This window comes from Notothenia rossii (genome assembly GCF_949606895.1).
Source record: "Notothenia rossii genome assembly, chromosome: 1".
NCBI lineage: Eukaryota > Metazoa > Chordata > Actinopteri > Perciformes > Nototheniidae > Notothenia > Notothenia rossii.
Window position 1 is genome coordinate 34,581,781 of NC_136912.1, and position 18,166 is coordinate 34,599,946.

The 18,166-nt window shown below is 43.4% G+C and overlaps 1 protein-coding gene across 1 annotated transcript; it reads left to right on the forward strand.

Moving 5' to 3' along the window:
* Positions 1-4,650: 4,650 nt before the first annotated feature.
* Positions 4,651-11,577, forward strand: LOC307018965 (zinc finger BED domain-containing protein 5-like; the record flags this gene model as incomplete). The annotated part of the gene is made up of 3 exons (XM_079649527.1): positions 4,651-6,285; positions 7,519-7,703; positions 11,523-11,577. 3 exons carry the CDS (start codon positions 4,651-4,653, stop codon positions 11,575-11,577), a joined length of 1,875 nt encoding a protein of 624 aa, XP_079505653.1.
* Positions 11,578-18,166: the final 6,589 nt, after the last annotated feature.

Genomic DNA, 18,166 nt, shown 5'->3' on the forward strand with positions numbered 1-18,166 from the left:
GGAAGCTGTGGTGAATTCGCCGGGTCGGAGGAACGCGTAGAAGGCTAATAGAAATACGGCATCGAGCAGCGCATCGATATAGGGGGAGAATAATCCTTTCCTGAGTGTGGACAGCATGAGGCGCAGAACGGGAAGCGTGATAGGGAGCCTCGGGTCTGCAGCGGGGGGGAACGTCTTATACAGCCCTTTTAGAATAAGTTTAACTGTTGGGTTTGAAAATAGGCTGGGAAAGCTAGGATCAGAGCAGCGGATATTAAATTGAATGCCTGCTAAGAGGCTCCGAATATACTGGGGTTTGAGGTTTCGGTCAGTGGTGCAGTAGCACATGAAGGCGCACACGGTGGAGATGAGGGCAGGTTTGAGTGAGACGCCTACTGAGCGGCAGAAAAAGGCAAACGTTCTCCATGCGAAATCATAGGATTTGAGGGTGGAAGCGGCTAAGCCCTTCCTCATAAAGAATCTAGCAGACTCGAGGTGCCAAGCTAGGGGACTCTCGTTTAGTGCAGAGAAGGAGAGGAAGTGGAGGGTTCCTACTGGTTGCGAGCTGGCTTCCGGGCAGAGGTTCCGGAACGTCTGGAAATGAAAGCGAGATAGGTGACCGGGAATATGGCGAGCTGTGATTAAGAAGTTGTGGATTATGGAGGACTGTGTGATGCTTCTCATGAATGGCATAATGTCACTGCACTGGGAGCGCGCCTTGTTGATGATTCCGACCACTGATTGGTTGTCGCACAGCACCGAGATGCGTTTACGGAACCACAGGTGACCCCATACGTGGCATGCAACGGAGATCGGAAAGATCTCGTGCAGAGCGGAGGATGAAGCATGATTAGGGAATGACAGGGGCCATGACCCTGCGAACCACTCTCCCTGGAAGAAACCCCCAAAGCCCACGGATGGGGCGGCATCCGTGAAAAGCCTCATTGAGACGGAGGAACACACAAGGTCGTCGTAAAAGAAAGTAACTCTGTTGCAGTGGGCGAGCAGGAGGGACCAGAAGCGTAGGTCTGAGTGGCAGCCTTCGTCTAGGAAGACGCAGTCATGGAGGTTGTCGACCGCCGATGCTGCATCCAGGAGGCGGGAGATGAACGAGCGCCCCTGGGGGATGACGCGCATGGCGAAATTGAGGTGTCCGAGAAGGGAGAGCAACTGTTGTTTTGTTATAACTTGTTGCTCACAGTATGACTTGGTGATGTCCCGGATGTGCTGCAATTTGTCGGAGGGGAGAGACGCCTTCATGTCTATGGAGTCGAGGATGATGCCTAAGAACTCTAAGCGTGCATCGGGACCTAACGTTTTCTCCTTGGAGAGAGGGACACCTAACTCCTGAAAGCAATGTTTAAGCTTGGCCAGTGAGATCCCTTAGCTGTCCTGTGGCGGATCTATAAGGAGGAAGTCGTCCAGTAGGTGAAGGACGGAGGGGATTCTGACGATGTTCAGCAGGATCCAGCAGAGCGCTTCCGAGAAGGAATTGAAAATGCAGGGGCTGCTTCTGCACCCGAAGGTCAGGCAAACGGCAAAATAGAGTTTGGACTCCCACTTAATACCGAACAAATTCCACTGAGACGGATGAATGGGGATGATTTTGAAGGCATCGGTAATGTCCGCTTTGGAGAGCCAGGCTCCGTGCCCTGTGAACTTGATCATTTTTATTGCATTGTCCACTGAGGCATAGTGAAGGGAAAACTGATCTGGAGGGATGATACTATTGACGCTGCAGAATGGGCCGGAGCGGGGAGCGGACAGATCGAAAATTTCCAGAGTATTTGAGTGTGGCTATTCCGATGGGATTTGAATGGAACACTGAGAAGGAGGAGGAGCTAAAAGGACCGATTATGTATCCTTTGAGAAGTTCTTTGTCGATGAGCTGGGAAACTATGTTGGGTTCTTTAGCGGCTGACTGTAAGTTTTTTGCTACGAAAGTCACTGTGGGAGATGAGAGGACCCCTACCCTGAAGCCTTGGGAGAGCCCTGACAGGAGATAGTCAACGAACGCGGAATCTGGGTGAGTAAAAAGCGCAGCTGCTAGCTGAGGGATGTTAATGGGAGTGGAGGGGTGATATTTCAGAATGTTTTTCCACCGCAAGGTTTCTGGCGCAGAGCTACTGTGAGGCTGTGGCTGCGCCTGGGGCAAACGGACTTCGGGTGTGCATCCCTGCAGAAACTGCAGATATGGAGAGATGTACACTAAGGGCGAGTAATGTTAATGTCGCCAATAATGGCCATGTACGCATCTAATTCTACTCTTTCAGTGTAGACGGATCAGAGAACATCACGGAAGATGCCGAAAGCGACCATGAATTGCCCGACGCTAATGTCTCTGATAAGCCTGGGGTCTGCGGCCTTAAAGATGGCGGGGATATTTCCTCCTGTGGCGATGGCTTTATCGTACTCCGGGGAGGGCAGAATAAGGCTGAGCAGATTGACGTCCTTCCCTTCAAGAATTTTCGACCTAAGCTGTGAGGAGATGTTGGCGGCTTGGGAAATAAAAGGCCTACCTGAAGGGGGGGCTGGGAGGGCTGAAGCCAGAGAATAGGGAGGAGCTACTGCTGGAATGCGTGGGACACCCTGACCCGGCAACCCCGGCGGGACTGAGGCAGAGAGCGCTGCTCTGAGGGCAGCGGAAGTTGAAGCTCCTGTGACGGAGTCTTCCAGGGCCTGGAGGCGAGCATCGATAGCTCTCATGGAGCTCGCCAGGGATTGCAGGGAGCCGGCCACACTACTCTCCATGAGGGGCATGTTAGAGACACTCCCGGCCTGGCGAGCCTGGGAAGGGGTGGATTTTGGAGGCGGACGGGATCCTGGAGGGCTCGACTTCCTGCCCTTTTTTCCTCCACGGCTGCGGCCGCGTCATCGCCCTGATCTCTCCGGGGAGCTGACTGGAGCTGCTGCCCCGGACTGGGGAGCTATGCTGGAGACCTGGTCCGAGAGCTCTCGGAGCTGAGAGAGAGTGATGCCTGGGGCTGTGGGAATGCCCTGCTGCAGGAGCCGGGCGATGAGGAAGTCTGCCTCTGATGATAATCCGCTGAAGGGAGCCGAACCGGGACCGAAGACTTCCAGAGAAGGTTCGTGATCCGAATTGTCAGAGTTGGACATCTTGAGCTATGTTTGCTTTACAGTTTTCTCACGAGAAGGAGTATGTAGTACTACCATTGCGTGTAGTCACCTGAAATGACAACTGACAGGGAGGAAGAGCAGGCATTTTAAGGAATTTAACGTGTACAGCAATTGGCTGCTGAGGGGTGACGCCCACATGTTTAATGAGGGGGGAGAGAGCAATAGAGTGACGTGTAAGTGACTCATTGTTAGGTTTTCCTTATTGAACTTGCGCTAAAGCTTTCATTTGCATCCAAAAAACACCATACCTACTGTGAAACATGGGGGTGGAAATATCATGCTTTGGGGCTGTTTTTCTGCAAAGGGACCAGGACGACTGATCCGTGTAAAGGAAAGAATGAATGGGGCCATGTATCGTGAGATTTTGAGTGACAACCTCCTTCCATCAGCAAGGGCATTGAAGATGAAACGTGGCTGGGTCTTTCAGCATGACAATGATCCCAAACACACCGCCCGGGCAACGAAGGAGTGGCTTCGTAAGAAGCATTTCAAGGTCCTGGAGTGGTCTAGCCAGTCTCCAGATCTCAACCCCATAGAAAATCTTTGGAGGGAGTTGAAAGTCCGTGTTGCCCAGTGACAGCCCCAAAACATCACTTCTCTAGAGGAGATCTGCATGGAGGAATGGGCCAAAATACCAGCCACAGTGTGTGAAAACCTTGTGAAGACTTACAGAAAACGTTTGACCTCTGTCATTGCCAACAAAGGGCATATAACAAAGTATTGAGATAAACTTTTGTTATTAACCAAATACTTATTTTCCACCACAATTTGCAAATAAATTCTTTAAAAATCAGACAATGTGATTTTCTGGATTTATTTTTCTCATTTTGTCTCTCATAGTTGAGGTATACCTAGGATGAAAATGACAGGCCTCTTTCATCTTTTTAAGTGGGAGAACTTGCACAATTGGTGGCTGACTAAATATGTTTTTGCCCCACTGTATGTTTTAGGTCTCTATTGGGACATGTCTCCATGCTTTAATGTTCAAAAAGCTTTATATTTTTCTCATACTGCCTGTACTGCAGCACCTCTTTTCACCCTCTGTCTGAAACCAGAGCCCAGTCTGCTCTGTGATTTGGTCAACCACTTAGAGATGTGTTGTCACGGAATTACAAAAGAACTCCATCTTGAGGGAACTTTTGTTTTTTAACCATTTAAGACCATTTACATGCTCAGGAACCTATAAAACACACTACAGTAAGATAAGACAGTGGTTTTCAAAGTGGGGGCCGCCAGGGGGCGCTAGGGGGGCCTCAGAAAATTGGAGGGAAGATAAGAAAAAAAAAGGAAAGACAAAAAAAAAAAATTCTAATTATTTTTTAATAAATATTTTAAATCTGATTTTTTTTTAAAAATCATAATTATAAAATATAATTTATAATAATGGAACATATAATTTGCCATAGTCATCTTTCTGATTGCCTACCAGTCAAAACATCGTTCACGACGCCATGACGTCATGTTTAGACCTGGCGGTTTGCGCCATTTATCAAGCTGCTTTGCTCCTCAAGCGAGCAAGCTAGCTAGCTCAAAATGGACAGGTTTTTGACAAAGAACAGGTCAACGGAACCGACCAACAGCCCTGCTGTGGAGGACACTGCTGCAAAAAAACCTAAGAACTCCTGGCCAATTAAAATCAGAAGGTACGAGGCAGCGTACATTAAGTATGGCTTTACAGCCATACAGAAAAATGGCCATGATTGCCCGAAGTGTGTGCTCTGTCTGGAGACCCTCTCAAACGAGTGTTTAAAACCTTCGAAACTTCAGCGTCACTTGATGCAAAAACATCCGGCAGAGGCCGAAAAAACGGCAGACTTCTTCAGACGTAAAGAGGAGCATTTGCCCAGGCAATCTGCTGCATTCACACAGCAAGCTACCGTTCCCGAGCGGGCCCTGAAGGCATCATTTTTAGCTTCATACCACATTGCTCGTGCAAAAAAACCTCACACAATCGGAGAGGATTTGCTTTTACCAGCTACCAAAGACATTGTCCGAGAATTGCTTGGCGAGGATGCTGCTAAAAAAATTGACGCTGTCCCACTCTCGGACAACACCGTCAGCCGACGGATTGGTGACATGGCGCAGGACGTATCTGCTCAGCTTTTGGAGCAGGTGAGAGCCAGCGAGTACTTCGCTCTTCAACTAGATGAGAGCACAGACATATCGAATGAGGCCCAACTGCTTGTGTACATTCGATTTATTTCCCAGGAGAGATTTGTCGAGGAAATACTGTTTTGTAAAGCACTTGAAAGAAGAACCACTGGGAAAGATATTTTTCAAGTTTTGGACGATTACATCGAGTCTAACGGATTGAACTGGGCCCGCTGTGTGGGGGTGTGTTCGGACGGAGCCGCGGCAATGACCGGCAAGATCAGTGGAGTGACCGCTCTCATTAAGCAGAAAGCCCCGCATGTAGTCGCCACACACTGCATGCTCCACCGTGAGGCACTTGTCGCAAAAAGGATGGATAACGAGTTGAATCAGGTACTACAGGAGGTTGTACAAGTGGTGAATTTTATTAAAGCCCGCCCCTTGAAACACAGACTGTTTACCCTGCTTTGTAATGAGATGGGCGCCCGTTTTGAGGGGCTGCTGCTTCACTCAAACGTGCGCTGGCTGTCACGGGGCGCAGTTTTGAACCGTGTCTATGAGCTGCGGAGGGAGGTTGGAGAGTTCCTCTCTTCTGAAAAGCATCAGCTGGCAGAGCGGTTCACTGATGCAACCTGGATCCGCAAACTTGCATACATGTCAGACATTTTTCTGCATCTAAATGTACTGAACCAAAGCATGCAAGGACGTGACACGTACATACTGCAGGTGCAAGACAAAGTGCGTGCTTTTTCCAAAAAGATTATGCTGTGGTCAAACAAGCTCCAGGAGGGAGTCACAGAGATGTTCCCACTACTTCACCAGGAGCTGCTGTCATGTGATGATTTGGGCTCCATCTCTCCAATGATCCAGTCCCACCTGGAGCACCTCCAAGGATATTTTAAAGACTATTTCCCTGACCTTGAAAACACACATTTAAACTGGGTTAGGAACCCCTTTTCCCCCGGTGTCGGTTCTAGTTTGGACATAAAGTCACAGGAGGAGCTGATTGAGATGACAAACTCAGGGGATTTAAAACTAAACTTTGAGGCTCTTCCCCTGTCTAACTACTGGCTACATGTAAGAAAGGACTATCCCACCTTGGCTGACAGGGCACTGAAATGCCTTCTCCCTTTTGCAACAACTTACTTGTGTGAGTCTGGCTTTTCAACTTTAAAGGTACTCAAAACTAAACATAGAGCACGTCTACATGTGGACAATGACATGCGTATGGCACTGACAGACATTAAGCCCAGGCTTGACAGACTGTGTAGGAGCCACCAAGCCCATCCCTCCCACTAGTGTGATCACTGTCTGTCACTTCCAACACACACACACACACACACACACACACACACACACACACACACACACACACACACACACACACACACACACACACACACACACACACACACACACACACACACACACACACACACACACACACACACACACACACACACACAAAAGAGAGGTTTGGTTTCTTTTTTCTGTTTTTGTATCATCAACAGTTTGTTGAAAGGTTTGTTATTCAGTGGGAATATAGTGTTGAACTTACAGAACCAAGTCAGTTTAATAGATTTTTTTTCTTTTTTGACTGAAAACCTTTGAAGACATAATGCAAGAAAGACAAAAAAAAAAAACTCTTGCATATGTAAATATATTTTCTGTAGGGTAAAATGTATTGCAACATAGTGTCTATAATAAGAAAAACATTGTGGTGGAACAAAGATGCCCTGCTATACAAATCTTATTCTGTGTTGAAAACATATTGTTAATATTATTCTCATGCTAAACAAATGTAATAATTACAGTATTGAATAGAGAATAAAAGTAACAAAAACGTTCTTAAAGTTGATGTGTGACATATTTTGTAGCATTGTTGGTGGGTTTGCAAAGGGGGTCCCCGGCCAGAAGCTAATGATTTTTGGGGGGCCTTGGCATGGAAAAGTTTGGGAACCCCTGGGATAAGATACACTTTATTGATCCCAATTTGGGAAATGTTTGTGTTGCAGCAGCATAAAAAGACATGGCATTGTACAATACAAATTAAAAGACAAGAAATAAACAAGAAAGTAGAAAATATAGATGTTGAATTTACAAATTAGCAAGATATAAAGAAAGGTATTATAGAAGATACATAAGTACGTGACAGATGGAATATTAAATATTAAGCTGAATATATAAATGTAAATGTACAGTGAAGAGAGAAGCTATGGAGCAGAGAGTTATCTGCCAGCCAGAGGTGATTAGTTGTACAGAGTTATTGCACTGGGCAGGAATGATTTCCTGTATCGGTCCTTGTGACAGCGGAGCTGCAGCAGTCTGTTGGAGAAGGAGCTCCGCTGTCTGTCCAGTTGCAGGTGGACAGGGGGGGTGGTGTTATCCATGATGAACAACAGCCTGTTCAGTGTCCTCCACAGCTTCAAAAGTGTCCAGCTTGATGCCGATGACAGACCCAGCTTGCAGCTCGGGTGCTTGCGGCGGCGTGTGCGGTACCGGTGCTGTGAAAGTCCACCGCCCACCTATGCCAGAGCCAGCAGCCCACCGGGAACAGTCCCGAATCTCCCGATGGCCAATCCGAGCCTGCACACACACACACACACACACACACACACACACACACACACACACACACACACACACACACACACACACACACACACACACACACACACACACACACACACACACACACACACACACACACACACACACACACCTGAAACCAAAATAATTTACAAACATGTAAACATCTCTCATATACACATATGAAATGCGCGCGCACACACACACACATACACGTACACACACACACCTCAACATTGAGCACGACTTGCGAGTAGCATTATCAAGCCTTTAACCACGTTTTGAAAAGATGTGCAGTGCAAAACAGGCTCATTGCATTCACTTATAATCCAGTGATGAGCCTCATGCATTCAATTGGTCATTTGCATTGCTGAATGTATTTCCTGAATGTATTGATTTGTTATTGATTTTTCTCTATTTTGAATTGATGTTATTTGTTATTATTCACTGATGTTATTTCTTATAAATGTAGAACTTGACGTTATTTAAATACATTTGACAATGTTAAGCTTGGGCTACCATTGATAACACAATTGCATAGTAGGCCCCTTTTCTATATTTTTGGAACTCAGCCCATTTGAAGCAAGGATTGACACCATTGCACTTTTATTTTCTCTATTTCTGAACTGTTATTTGTTAATGATTTTCTCTGTTTATAAACTGGTGTCATTTGTTGTAGATATATTGTTATATTGTTATAGAACGATCAACTTGACAATTGTAAGCTTGGCCTACCATTTTATTGGAGCGATGAGGAACAGGTGGGGCATGACAGAAAAAGGTTGAGAACCACTGCATGAAGCGAATGGAAGCATTATGTTGCAGATGCCACTACCACCCTTTTAGAAATGTTCACAAAAGACAAATTATTTGACGTATTAAGTGTTAGAAAGTGTTAATAAAATATGTAAGAAGTAACTGAACAAAAAGGTATAATGACATTAACTGCCAACTCAAAGACACAGTACTCAACTTCATCATACCACATTATTTATATTAGGTGAGGTACAATGGACCAATCACTCATCACATTCAATTGAATAAGATGCAAACAAGACCATAACAATATTGTTCTAGAACTGGCTACAAAAAGGGATTGAAGCAGGTATAGTTTGGCAGAAGACATTTGGTTAATATGGATGATACCTTAAAAGTGTTGAGAATAATCTTATTCTGTGTTGAAAACATATTGTTAATATTATTCTCATGCTAAACAAATGTAATAATTACAGTATTGAATAGAGAATAAAAGTAACAAAAACGTTCTTAAAGTTGATGTGTGACATATTTTGTAGCATTGTTGGTGGGTTTGCAAAGGGGGTCCCCGGCCAGAAGCTAATGATTTTTGGGGGGCCTTGGCATGGAAAAGTTTGGGAACCCCTGGGATAAGATACACTTTATTGATCCCAATTTGGGAAATGTTTGTGTTGCAGCAGCATAAAAAGACATGGCATTGTACAATACAAATTAAAAGACAAGAAATAAACAAGAAAGTAGAAAATATAGATGTTGAATTTACAAATTAGCAAGATATAAAGAAAGGTATTATAGAAGATACATAAGTACGTGACAGATGGAATATTAAATATTAAGCTGAATATATAAATGTAAATGTACAGTGAAGAGAGAAGCTATGGAGCAGAGAGTTATCTGCCAGCCAGAGGTGATTAGTTGTACAGAGTTATTGCACTGGGCAGGAATGATTTCCTGTATCGGTCCTTGTGACAGCGGAGCTGCAGCAGTCTGTTGGAGAAGGAGCTCCGCTGTCTGTCCAGTTGCAGGTGGACAGGGGGGGTGGTGTTATCCATGATGAACAACAGCCTGTTCAGTGTCCTCCACAGCTTCAAAAGTGTCCAGCTTGATGCCGATGACAGACCCAGCTTGCAGCTCGGGTGCTTGCGGCGGCGTGTGCGGTACCGGTGCTGTGAAAGTCCACCGCCCACCTATGCCAGAGCCAGCAGCCCACCGGGAACAGTCCCGAATCTCCCGATGGCCAATCCGAGCCTGCACACACACACACACACACACACACACACACACACACACACACACACACACACACACACACACACACACACACACACACACACACACACACACACACACACACACACACACACACACACACACACACACACACACACACACACACACACACACACACACACACACACACCTGAAACCAAAATAATTTACAAACATGTAAACATCTCTCATATACACATATGAAATGCGCGCGCACACACACACACATACACATACACGTACACACACACACCTCAACATTGAGCACGACTTGCGAGTAGCATTATCAAGCCTTTAACCACGTTTTGAAAAGATGTGCAGTGCAAAACAGGCTCATTGCATTCACTTATAATCCAGTGATGAGCCTCATGCATTCAATTGGTCATTTGCATTGCTGAATGTATTTCCTGAATGTATTGATTTGTTATTGATTTTTCTCTATTTTGAATTGATGTTATTTGTTATTATTCACTGATGTTATTTCTTATAAATGTAGAACTTGACGTTATTTAAATACATTTGACAATGTTAAGCTTGGGCTACCATTGATAACACAATTGCATAGTAGGCCCCTTTTCTATATTTTTGGAACTCAGCCCATTTGAAGCAAGGATTGACACCATTGCACTTTTATTTTCTCTATTTCTGAACTGTTATTTGTTAATGATTTTCTCTGTTTATAAACTGGTGTCATTTGTTGTAGATATATTGTTATATTGTTATAGAACGATCAACTTGACAATTGTAAGCTTGGCCTACCATTTTATTGGAGCGATGAGGAACAGGTGGGGCATGACAGAAAAAGGTTGAGAACCACTGCATGAAGCGAATGGAAGCATTATGTTGCAGATGCCACTACCACCCTTTTAGAAATGTTCACAAAAGACAAATTATTTGACGTATTAAGTGTTAGAAAGTGTTAATAAAATATGTAAGAAGTAACTGAACAAAAAGGTATAATGACATTAACTGCCAACTCAAAGACACAGTACTCAACTTCATCATACCACATTATTTATATTAGGTGAGGTACAATGGACCAATCACTCATCACATTCAATTGAATAAGATGCAAACAAGACCATAACAATATTGTTCTAGAACTGGCTACAAAAAGGGATTGAAGCAGGTATAGTTTGGCAGAAGACATTTGGTTAATATGGATGATACCTTAAAAGTGTTGAGAATAGATCCAGCCTTGCTCACTACCACCTTGTATAATAGCGATTCAATCAACTTCACTTTGAAACACATCAGCCTATTTTCAAGGTCTCATGATAAATGTCTGGCAACATTTGGATTTCAGATCAGTAGCATAACTTCTATCTATTCTGAGTGATGGTTCAGTCAGACCAGTCCAGGGCACGTCATGCAGACAGAATGTTAATACCATATTTCAGGAAGGGAATAAAAGGCATAACTTTGTGCAAAGCAATGAAAAGTTCATTGTGTTTTTCACAGCTTTCCCCCACTGTGGTTCTGAGGTTTGATTTGATTCCTAAAAGCTCTGTGGCTGCCTAAAAACCTCCTTTTCATTTTGACTGTCATTTGGAACATTTTCTCATTCAAACTGCAGCTTTGATTAAAAACAAAGGAGCCCTTATCTCAAAGGGCTGGGTTTCTTCCGCCAGCCTTAGAAAACAGCTCACAGCTAATTATGGCAAATATGTGTACAAAAGCTTCTCCTCGTGCACATGCAGGGCAGTGCTCTTCAGAGCGTTGGCCGGCAACATGGTGAACAACAAAGTCCTGTGATGAACGTGGGCACAACCAATATAACTGATCTCTGTCTATGTTGTGTTTCACTTCTATCCGCCTTGATTCCTTGCTTTACTTTAACATCAATCGATGGGAAACTAATAATTTCCGACAACTGATGATAGATTGCTAATCTCGTAGGAAAGCGGACCTCGTGCAGGCGACGTCAATGATATCAGCTTTTTCATGTTCCAAATTCATTCATGAACGTAATAGCTTAAGGCAGTTTGGAGAAAATGGGATTTAATTTATAATTAAACAACATTGCTTTAGGTGATGTCTAAACGATTCAAAGCTTTTGCCGATGAAGTTCTCACCTCTGGAAAATCACATGGGAAATAAGGAAGCTTGCCGGTAATGTGCATCAGTATTTTCGACATGTAAAATGTTCCTCTGTCTTAGATTGTACTCCTTAAAAAAAAATACTAGTGCTCGCTTCTAGTCCCCGTTCTGATCACAAGTTCATGTTATCATTTAATTTCTCATCTGTGGAGGCAATTTATGTGGTGTCACACGATTGCACCCCAATTTCAGCTCATTCAAATGTTAGTCTTACGACACAGACTCTCTCGCGGCGGAGTGCTCGTAATGAAATTTAAATCAAGCCACGTCTCAGGCCTGATTCTGATTATCACGAGGATCAGTTTGAGATAATGACAACCGGCAGTTTTCTGTCCACGCTGTTAAGCAAAATGTGTTGCCCTCTTTCTTCAGACACCTGCGTTGTGAGGCCACGTTGCTACAGTTTGGCATTGCATTGCATCCAATTGCATCATGTTGAACCTCTTTGAAGTTCCAGTGGCACTTCTTACCCCCTTATTCAGGCTCAGCTTCTACTATTTTGACCCACATAATAAGACAATCGCAAGACAAAAAAAAGAAAGAAAGCTACACGAGTATTTGATGCTGTTGCAATGAGTCTGTTACGCCAAGAAAGGGACAGTTTCACTCTCTGAAGCACCTGTTCTCGTATGATGGTTAAAGCGGAGTTGGTTTACAGTCATGTTCTGAAAGGGCTGGACTCAGATGTGAGATCTCTTCTGATCTGTCAGTTAATAACTCCACACGCACATGAAGATCCACTGGGATTCACTTTGGATGCTTTCTGTCTGTCTTTGTTGTCGTTTTGCTGTCTGTGTTCAATTCTTATCTCACTCTGTACATCACTTGATCTCCTCTTCTTCCCCTTGTGCGCCTCCCTCTCTATGTTTTTGATTTAGCAACTTTTTCCAATCCCTCCCCCATTCAGCCAAGTTTTTTCCCATCCATGCTTTGCTCTCTGTCGTTAACTTCCGTATCACTCCTTCCCGTGCACGTCCTCCTGCTGCGAGACATTGTGTGCAGACGCTGCCAGTCTCCAAAGAGTGAAGGCGGCTAATGCATAGCAAACACTAACCAGCCAAGCCAGACATGCATAACAAAAAAGGATTGTATCTCGTTTTTTTTGTTACGCTGCGGCCAATACACTCCGGCTTTAGCAAACCCCCTTCCTGGCCATACATTCCAATAAGCCCCTGGTAGTTTGTACAGCTCAGGCTGCTGACATATTCAGTCAGGACCCAAATTATCGTCTTTCTTGCCATGCGCCATAATCACCCACGGGGACCTGTAGGTCGGGCAGAAGGACAGCCTAAAAGATACCTCAAGCTCTCTCTGAATATATTTCACTGTTATCTTCTATTTGCCCTTCAAGTCATTTCATATTCCATATGAGGAAACTGAGGAGGCATCGCACGTCGCAGAGCACGGGGTCATTTCTAAAAAGCTAATAGACACTACTGTAAGTGAAAAGGAAGCAAGAACGCTCTGTGAGTTTGCCAACAATCTGTAAGTCCCGGAGCTTACCAATGTGCCCCTGAAGATGAAAATGAACAAGTCTCTCAGCAGCTGTGTGAGAAAATAAGTTAGGCTTTCAGGCTAACATTCTTAATACCTTTATGTGGCTTAAATGTTGACATTTAAGTCTTGAAACTGAATATATTGAAAAAGTATGGTAATCCAATCTTGAAGTTTCTTCAGACTTACGGCCCGTCTACACTACAGGCATCAAAAAATCTTGAAGCTGGGCGTGTCTGAAGCTTGGCGATTTTTTGCGAGCAACGCGACCAGCAACCAATCACATGAATCTCCCGCCCCCGACATACAAAGCAATAGCAATGTTAAAACGAAGTAAACTGGATATAAACTCTCCAAACAGGCGAAAAACCTACCAGTTTCACCCACTGCCTCTGCCACCTCCCTCCATGCCTGGTTCCTCCGGTTTGTATCCCGGTAAATAGTTCTGGTCGTAAAGAACCGGGTGATTTGCTACCGTAATATCTCGTTTGGAATATGAGGAAATGAACTGCGGTCTGGCTCTCCCAGCTTGCACGCGGTTTGATTGGCTATCGCTCACTGGCGGGATTTGCATAAACGGGCCTCAAAAGTTGAACATTGTTCAACTTTTGATGCCGATAGATGCTCGTGATGCTTGCAAAGCCATGCCATGCTCCACACAATGCAGTTCGGCGAAGATTAAAAATCTTCTACGTCACCCCATTCAAGTGAATGGGCGAAGCGTTGAAAGCATTTTTCGATGCCTGTAGTGTAGACGGGCCGTTAGTTTTCTCAATGTTTGTCCAGTTGCCCGTGCTGTTGCCATGTCATGAACAGTACAATAACAGGTAAATATTATAAACTCCCACATGACGGCATCAAAAGTATGGCTGTTGTTATACAAAAAAACTTAAAATGGACAATCATGACACGCCCCAGAGGTATATTTCAAGACAACTGTTGAGACTTTTTTTAGTTGACACAGAAACATATTCATGCCAAATGACTGGGATTGCTTGGGTTTTTATCAGTCTAGCAAAGTGAATTTGAAACAAAGGAAGGTTTTGTCCACGGCAAAGCTGTCTTTAAACTCGATGTGGCGCTGATTCGATAATTGTTCGTCCTCAACGTTGGTCCATTGGGTTGTTTAAACCAGGGGTCACCAACCTTTTTTAGGATGAGGGCTACTTTCAAAAAATAAAGCAAGTCGGGGGCTACTTTTACTCCTCTTTTTTTTGTTTTTTGCAGTGTATATATTTTATATTTATATATTATATGCTAACCTTTAACCTTTGTGTGCTGTTTGGGTCTGTGGGACCCGTTTTCAGTGTTTACTAAAAGAAAATGTATGCAATTTAATAATTTTAACCTGCTTTATTTGGGGGTGGACCTCACATCCTGTAGGGGGGGCCTCACATCCTCCAGGGGGGATCTCATATCTTCTAGGGGGGTCCTCGCCTCCTCTAAAATATATTTTTTGAAATGTTGAAGTGAAATGCACCAATCTGCTGCACTTTGAGTACAAAATGAATTTATGGATACAGCTCTCAACACTCATATGAAAGGGAGCTGTATACTTTTTAATACTCCAATCATCTTTAGAATATTATCACAACCAATAACAAATCATTTAAACTGGTTTATTCTTATCTTATGTTACCTAATTAGCATTCTTTCTTTTTATTTATGCATATTTTACTAATCACTCCCCTTTTAAACAGTTTTTGTACTGTCCTATAGTACACACTGAAATGACTTCTTACTTTATCTATATTAAATAGATAAAAGTGTGCTCTCCCTAGCTCTCTCTCTCGCTCTCTCTCTCTAGCTCTCTCGCTCGCTCACAGAGGCTGTGTGCTCCTCCTTGGCAATGACGGGTTGCATTAAAAAATAATAATAAACATATTTGTAAAGTGGGAGGACACAAACGGGAAAAGTGCGGGGGACATGTCCCCCCTGTCCCCAGTGGAGATTACGCCATGCGTGTGTGTGCGTCAAGTGGAATAAATATATATGCAAGTTACAACACACACAGAGTAAAACTCTGCTCCTCATGTGTTGTATAGGCTGGCATGATAGGCTGTTCAATAGGGCTGATGTGTTGTGTAGTTTCTGCCAGAAGGAAAATCAGCGGGGAGGTGCCACATTGCTTTTCTTCCCGACTGCAACGCTGGTCCCGCAAATCAAGCAAGAACGTGATTGGTCGATATTCATTGTGGGGGTGGGGGAGGAGGGGTGTTAGATAGATATTGAGTTGTAGTAAGCAGATAGAGTTCGCTATGATTTAGGTTTCGTTTATACATAGAGTAGATTATTTTAATTACATTTCCTTTTTTGTTTTGGATTTGCTTGGCGAGCTATTTTTAGAACATGCCCGGCGGGCGACTCACGTTGCCCCTGCGGGCGACTGAGTGCCCGCGGGCACCGTGTTGGCTACCCCTGGTTTAAACCTATAAAACAATGTTTCACAATGCCAGGTGAGTCAGTCAACACAGTCAAGTGGGCGGAGTCAAATATCAATGCAATAAAAAAAGCAAATGTAAAGACCAATTTTAAAAAGGGGGAAATGGATAACTCCAATCTCAATAATTCATCATTAGGAGAAAAAGAAGCAAGTAAAACCCCCCGCCATTACATTTGATGGTCTTATCCTTCATCACTGAGTCGGAGGAGTGCCATTTGTTTCTCCTGTGGCACTTGTGGCTTGATCTACTTGAGCTGGCATCCATCACAGCAAGCTGCCAGTCTTAAATAGGCTTCCGCTTTGTGACAAGGGTAATGCTAACATCGGAAGAGAGGTGTTTCAAAGTAAGACGGGCATCCTCAATGCCGCATATTACACATGTTCGCATATGGAGGGATAAAGCATAGGCTGGTGTAGGAATCAACCAAAGTCTGTCGATGGCGATATAAGCAGCACAATATATGTCAGCCATAGAGTTAAGTGTTATATTTCAAAGTTAGAGAGTGAGAGAGACCTAGAGGCTGTTAAATTGCCCATTTCATTATTGATAAGCATCACAGGCAGGAGTCAGTCGTTGCATATGATTGACAGCTAAGTCCCAGCCACTGATTTTCCACATGAGAGAGAGAGGGGAGTCAACCAACGAGGGATGAGATGGTCCAATTTCATTTCAAATGGAGCCCTTAGGTGCAGGAAGGCAGGCCATGTGAATACATATCAATGTACCTTACTTAATGCAAGTAATTAAAAGTAATGCAAGATAAATAACAGATCCCACTTTGCATAATACTACGGCATTTAGGGGTGGATTAAGTCTGGGGGTTTATTATATCAGAGGCAGTGGAACAGAAAAAAACACATCCACCCAATCGTAATATAACTATTCTATTAAAAAGCAATCAGATGTAAACCAAAGCATATTAATAAATAATAAAGAGGAATAATTAAGTCTCTGTGAGACGTCATTTCACACTTTCAATTATGAACGGTGGCATGACAATGCCGTACAAAATGCTTATACAAAAAGGTAAATACATATTAACAGATGAGGAATACACATATATGTGAGTACAATGTAAAACGTTTCTGGCTCTCGGAATCATTTTGGTCCTCAATCATGCCATCATATATTAATGGTAGTTTCAAATGAATATCTAGAACGTTCTTTCGGCCCTATTGCCGTTCAGGGACTTCAATGCACACAAACATGTGTAAATACTCAAAATGTCCACATTAAAGGTTTACAGGATGCAGGAGTTTAGTGCCTTAACAAATATATCATGGTCTCTGATCAAAGTTTAAGATACAGTCAATTCTGTGAGGTGAATAGATATACAGTGATACCAATATTCTCACAATGATTAACACAATGATGCTGATGCTTTGTCAACCATCTTAGTTTAGCACGTCTCTCTCTCCCACATTAAGGCATGTAAAGAATGGCTGTGCTGGTACAACACAGTGAACAATGGGCGATAACGACATTCCACAGAGGTAGGCTATATTATAAAGAAACTGGCGACCAATGCCTGATACAAGGCAGCCTTGTTAAATATCACAGCATTGTACGTTGACACAGAAACGTAAAAACAATGGATTTTGCTGTGGTTTTAAGAGACTACCAGAGCAAATTTGAAACAAATGAATGTGTTAGGCAATATTGAGAAACTGTCTACAGAGCAAAGCTACATACACATTGCTCGACAACGTCTTTAGTCTCGACCATTGCGCTGATTCAATAATCATCCGTCCCCCACAGTGATTGTAGGCTTGATTGTTTGAAAACAGTGTTTCACAATACCATGTGAATCATTCACATGTGGTGGGCTGAGTCAAATGCTTGAAACAAGGCCATGGAGATCTATCAATAAGAACTGAGGAGAGTAAATGTACAATAAAAGGCTGATTTAAAAAAAGGGAAAATCTGATTGTCAAATGTATGAAAATTAATCCTGAAGGAGCCTGCATGTACCATATTTCATGGCAGGCCACCCACAAGTTATCTGGACCTTTTCATTAAGAAACAAAAAAGTAAACGATAGTGGAACTACAAGAAAAGTCAGGAGATCACCAAATATAGTAGGGTTCATCCTCTGAGGACCATCAACGTAAAATATTTCATGGCTATTCATCTGACTGTTGCGCTTTTCTACTGAAGAGTCACTTGCCTGTACTTTAATGGTGCCCATACTCGTAGATGTTCAACCCTTGAGCATCTATTTTTAACAGAAAAGCTGTTCTCACTCACTAATTTTGTTATTATTTTAATCAATACTACTTTTCTGTACTTTTTGTATTGTATGTCAA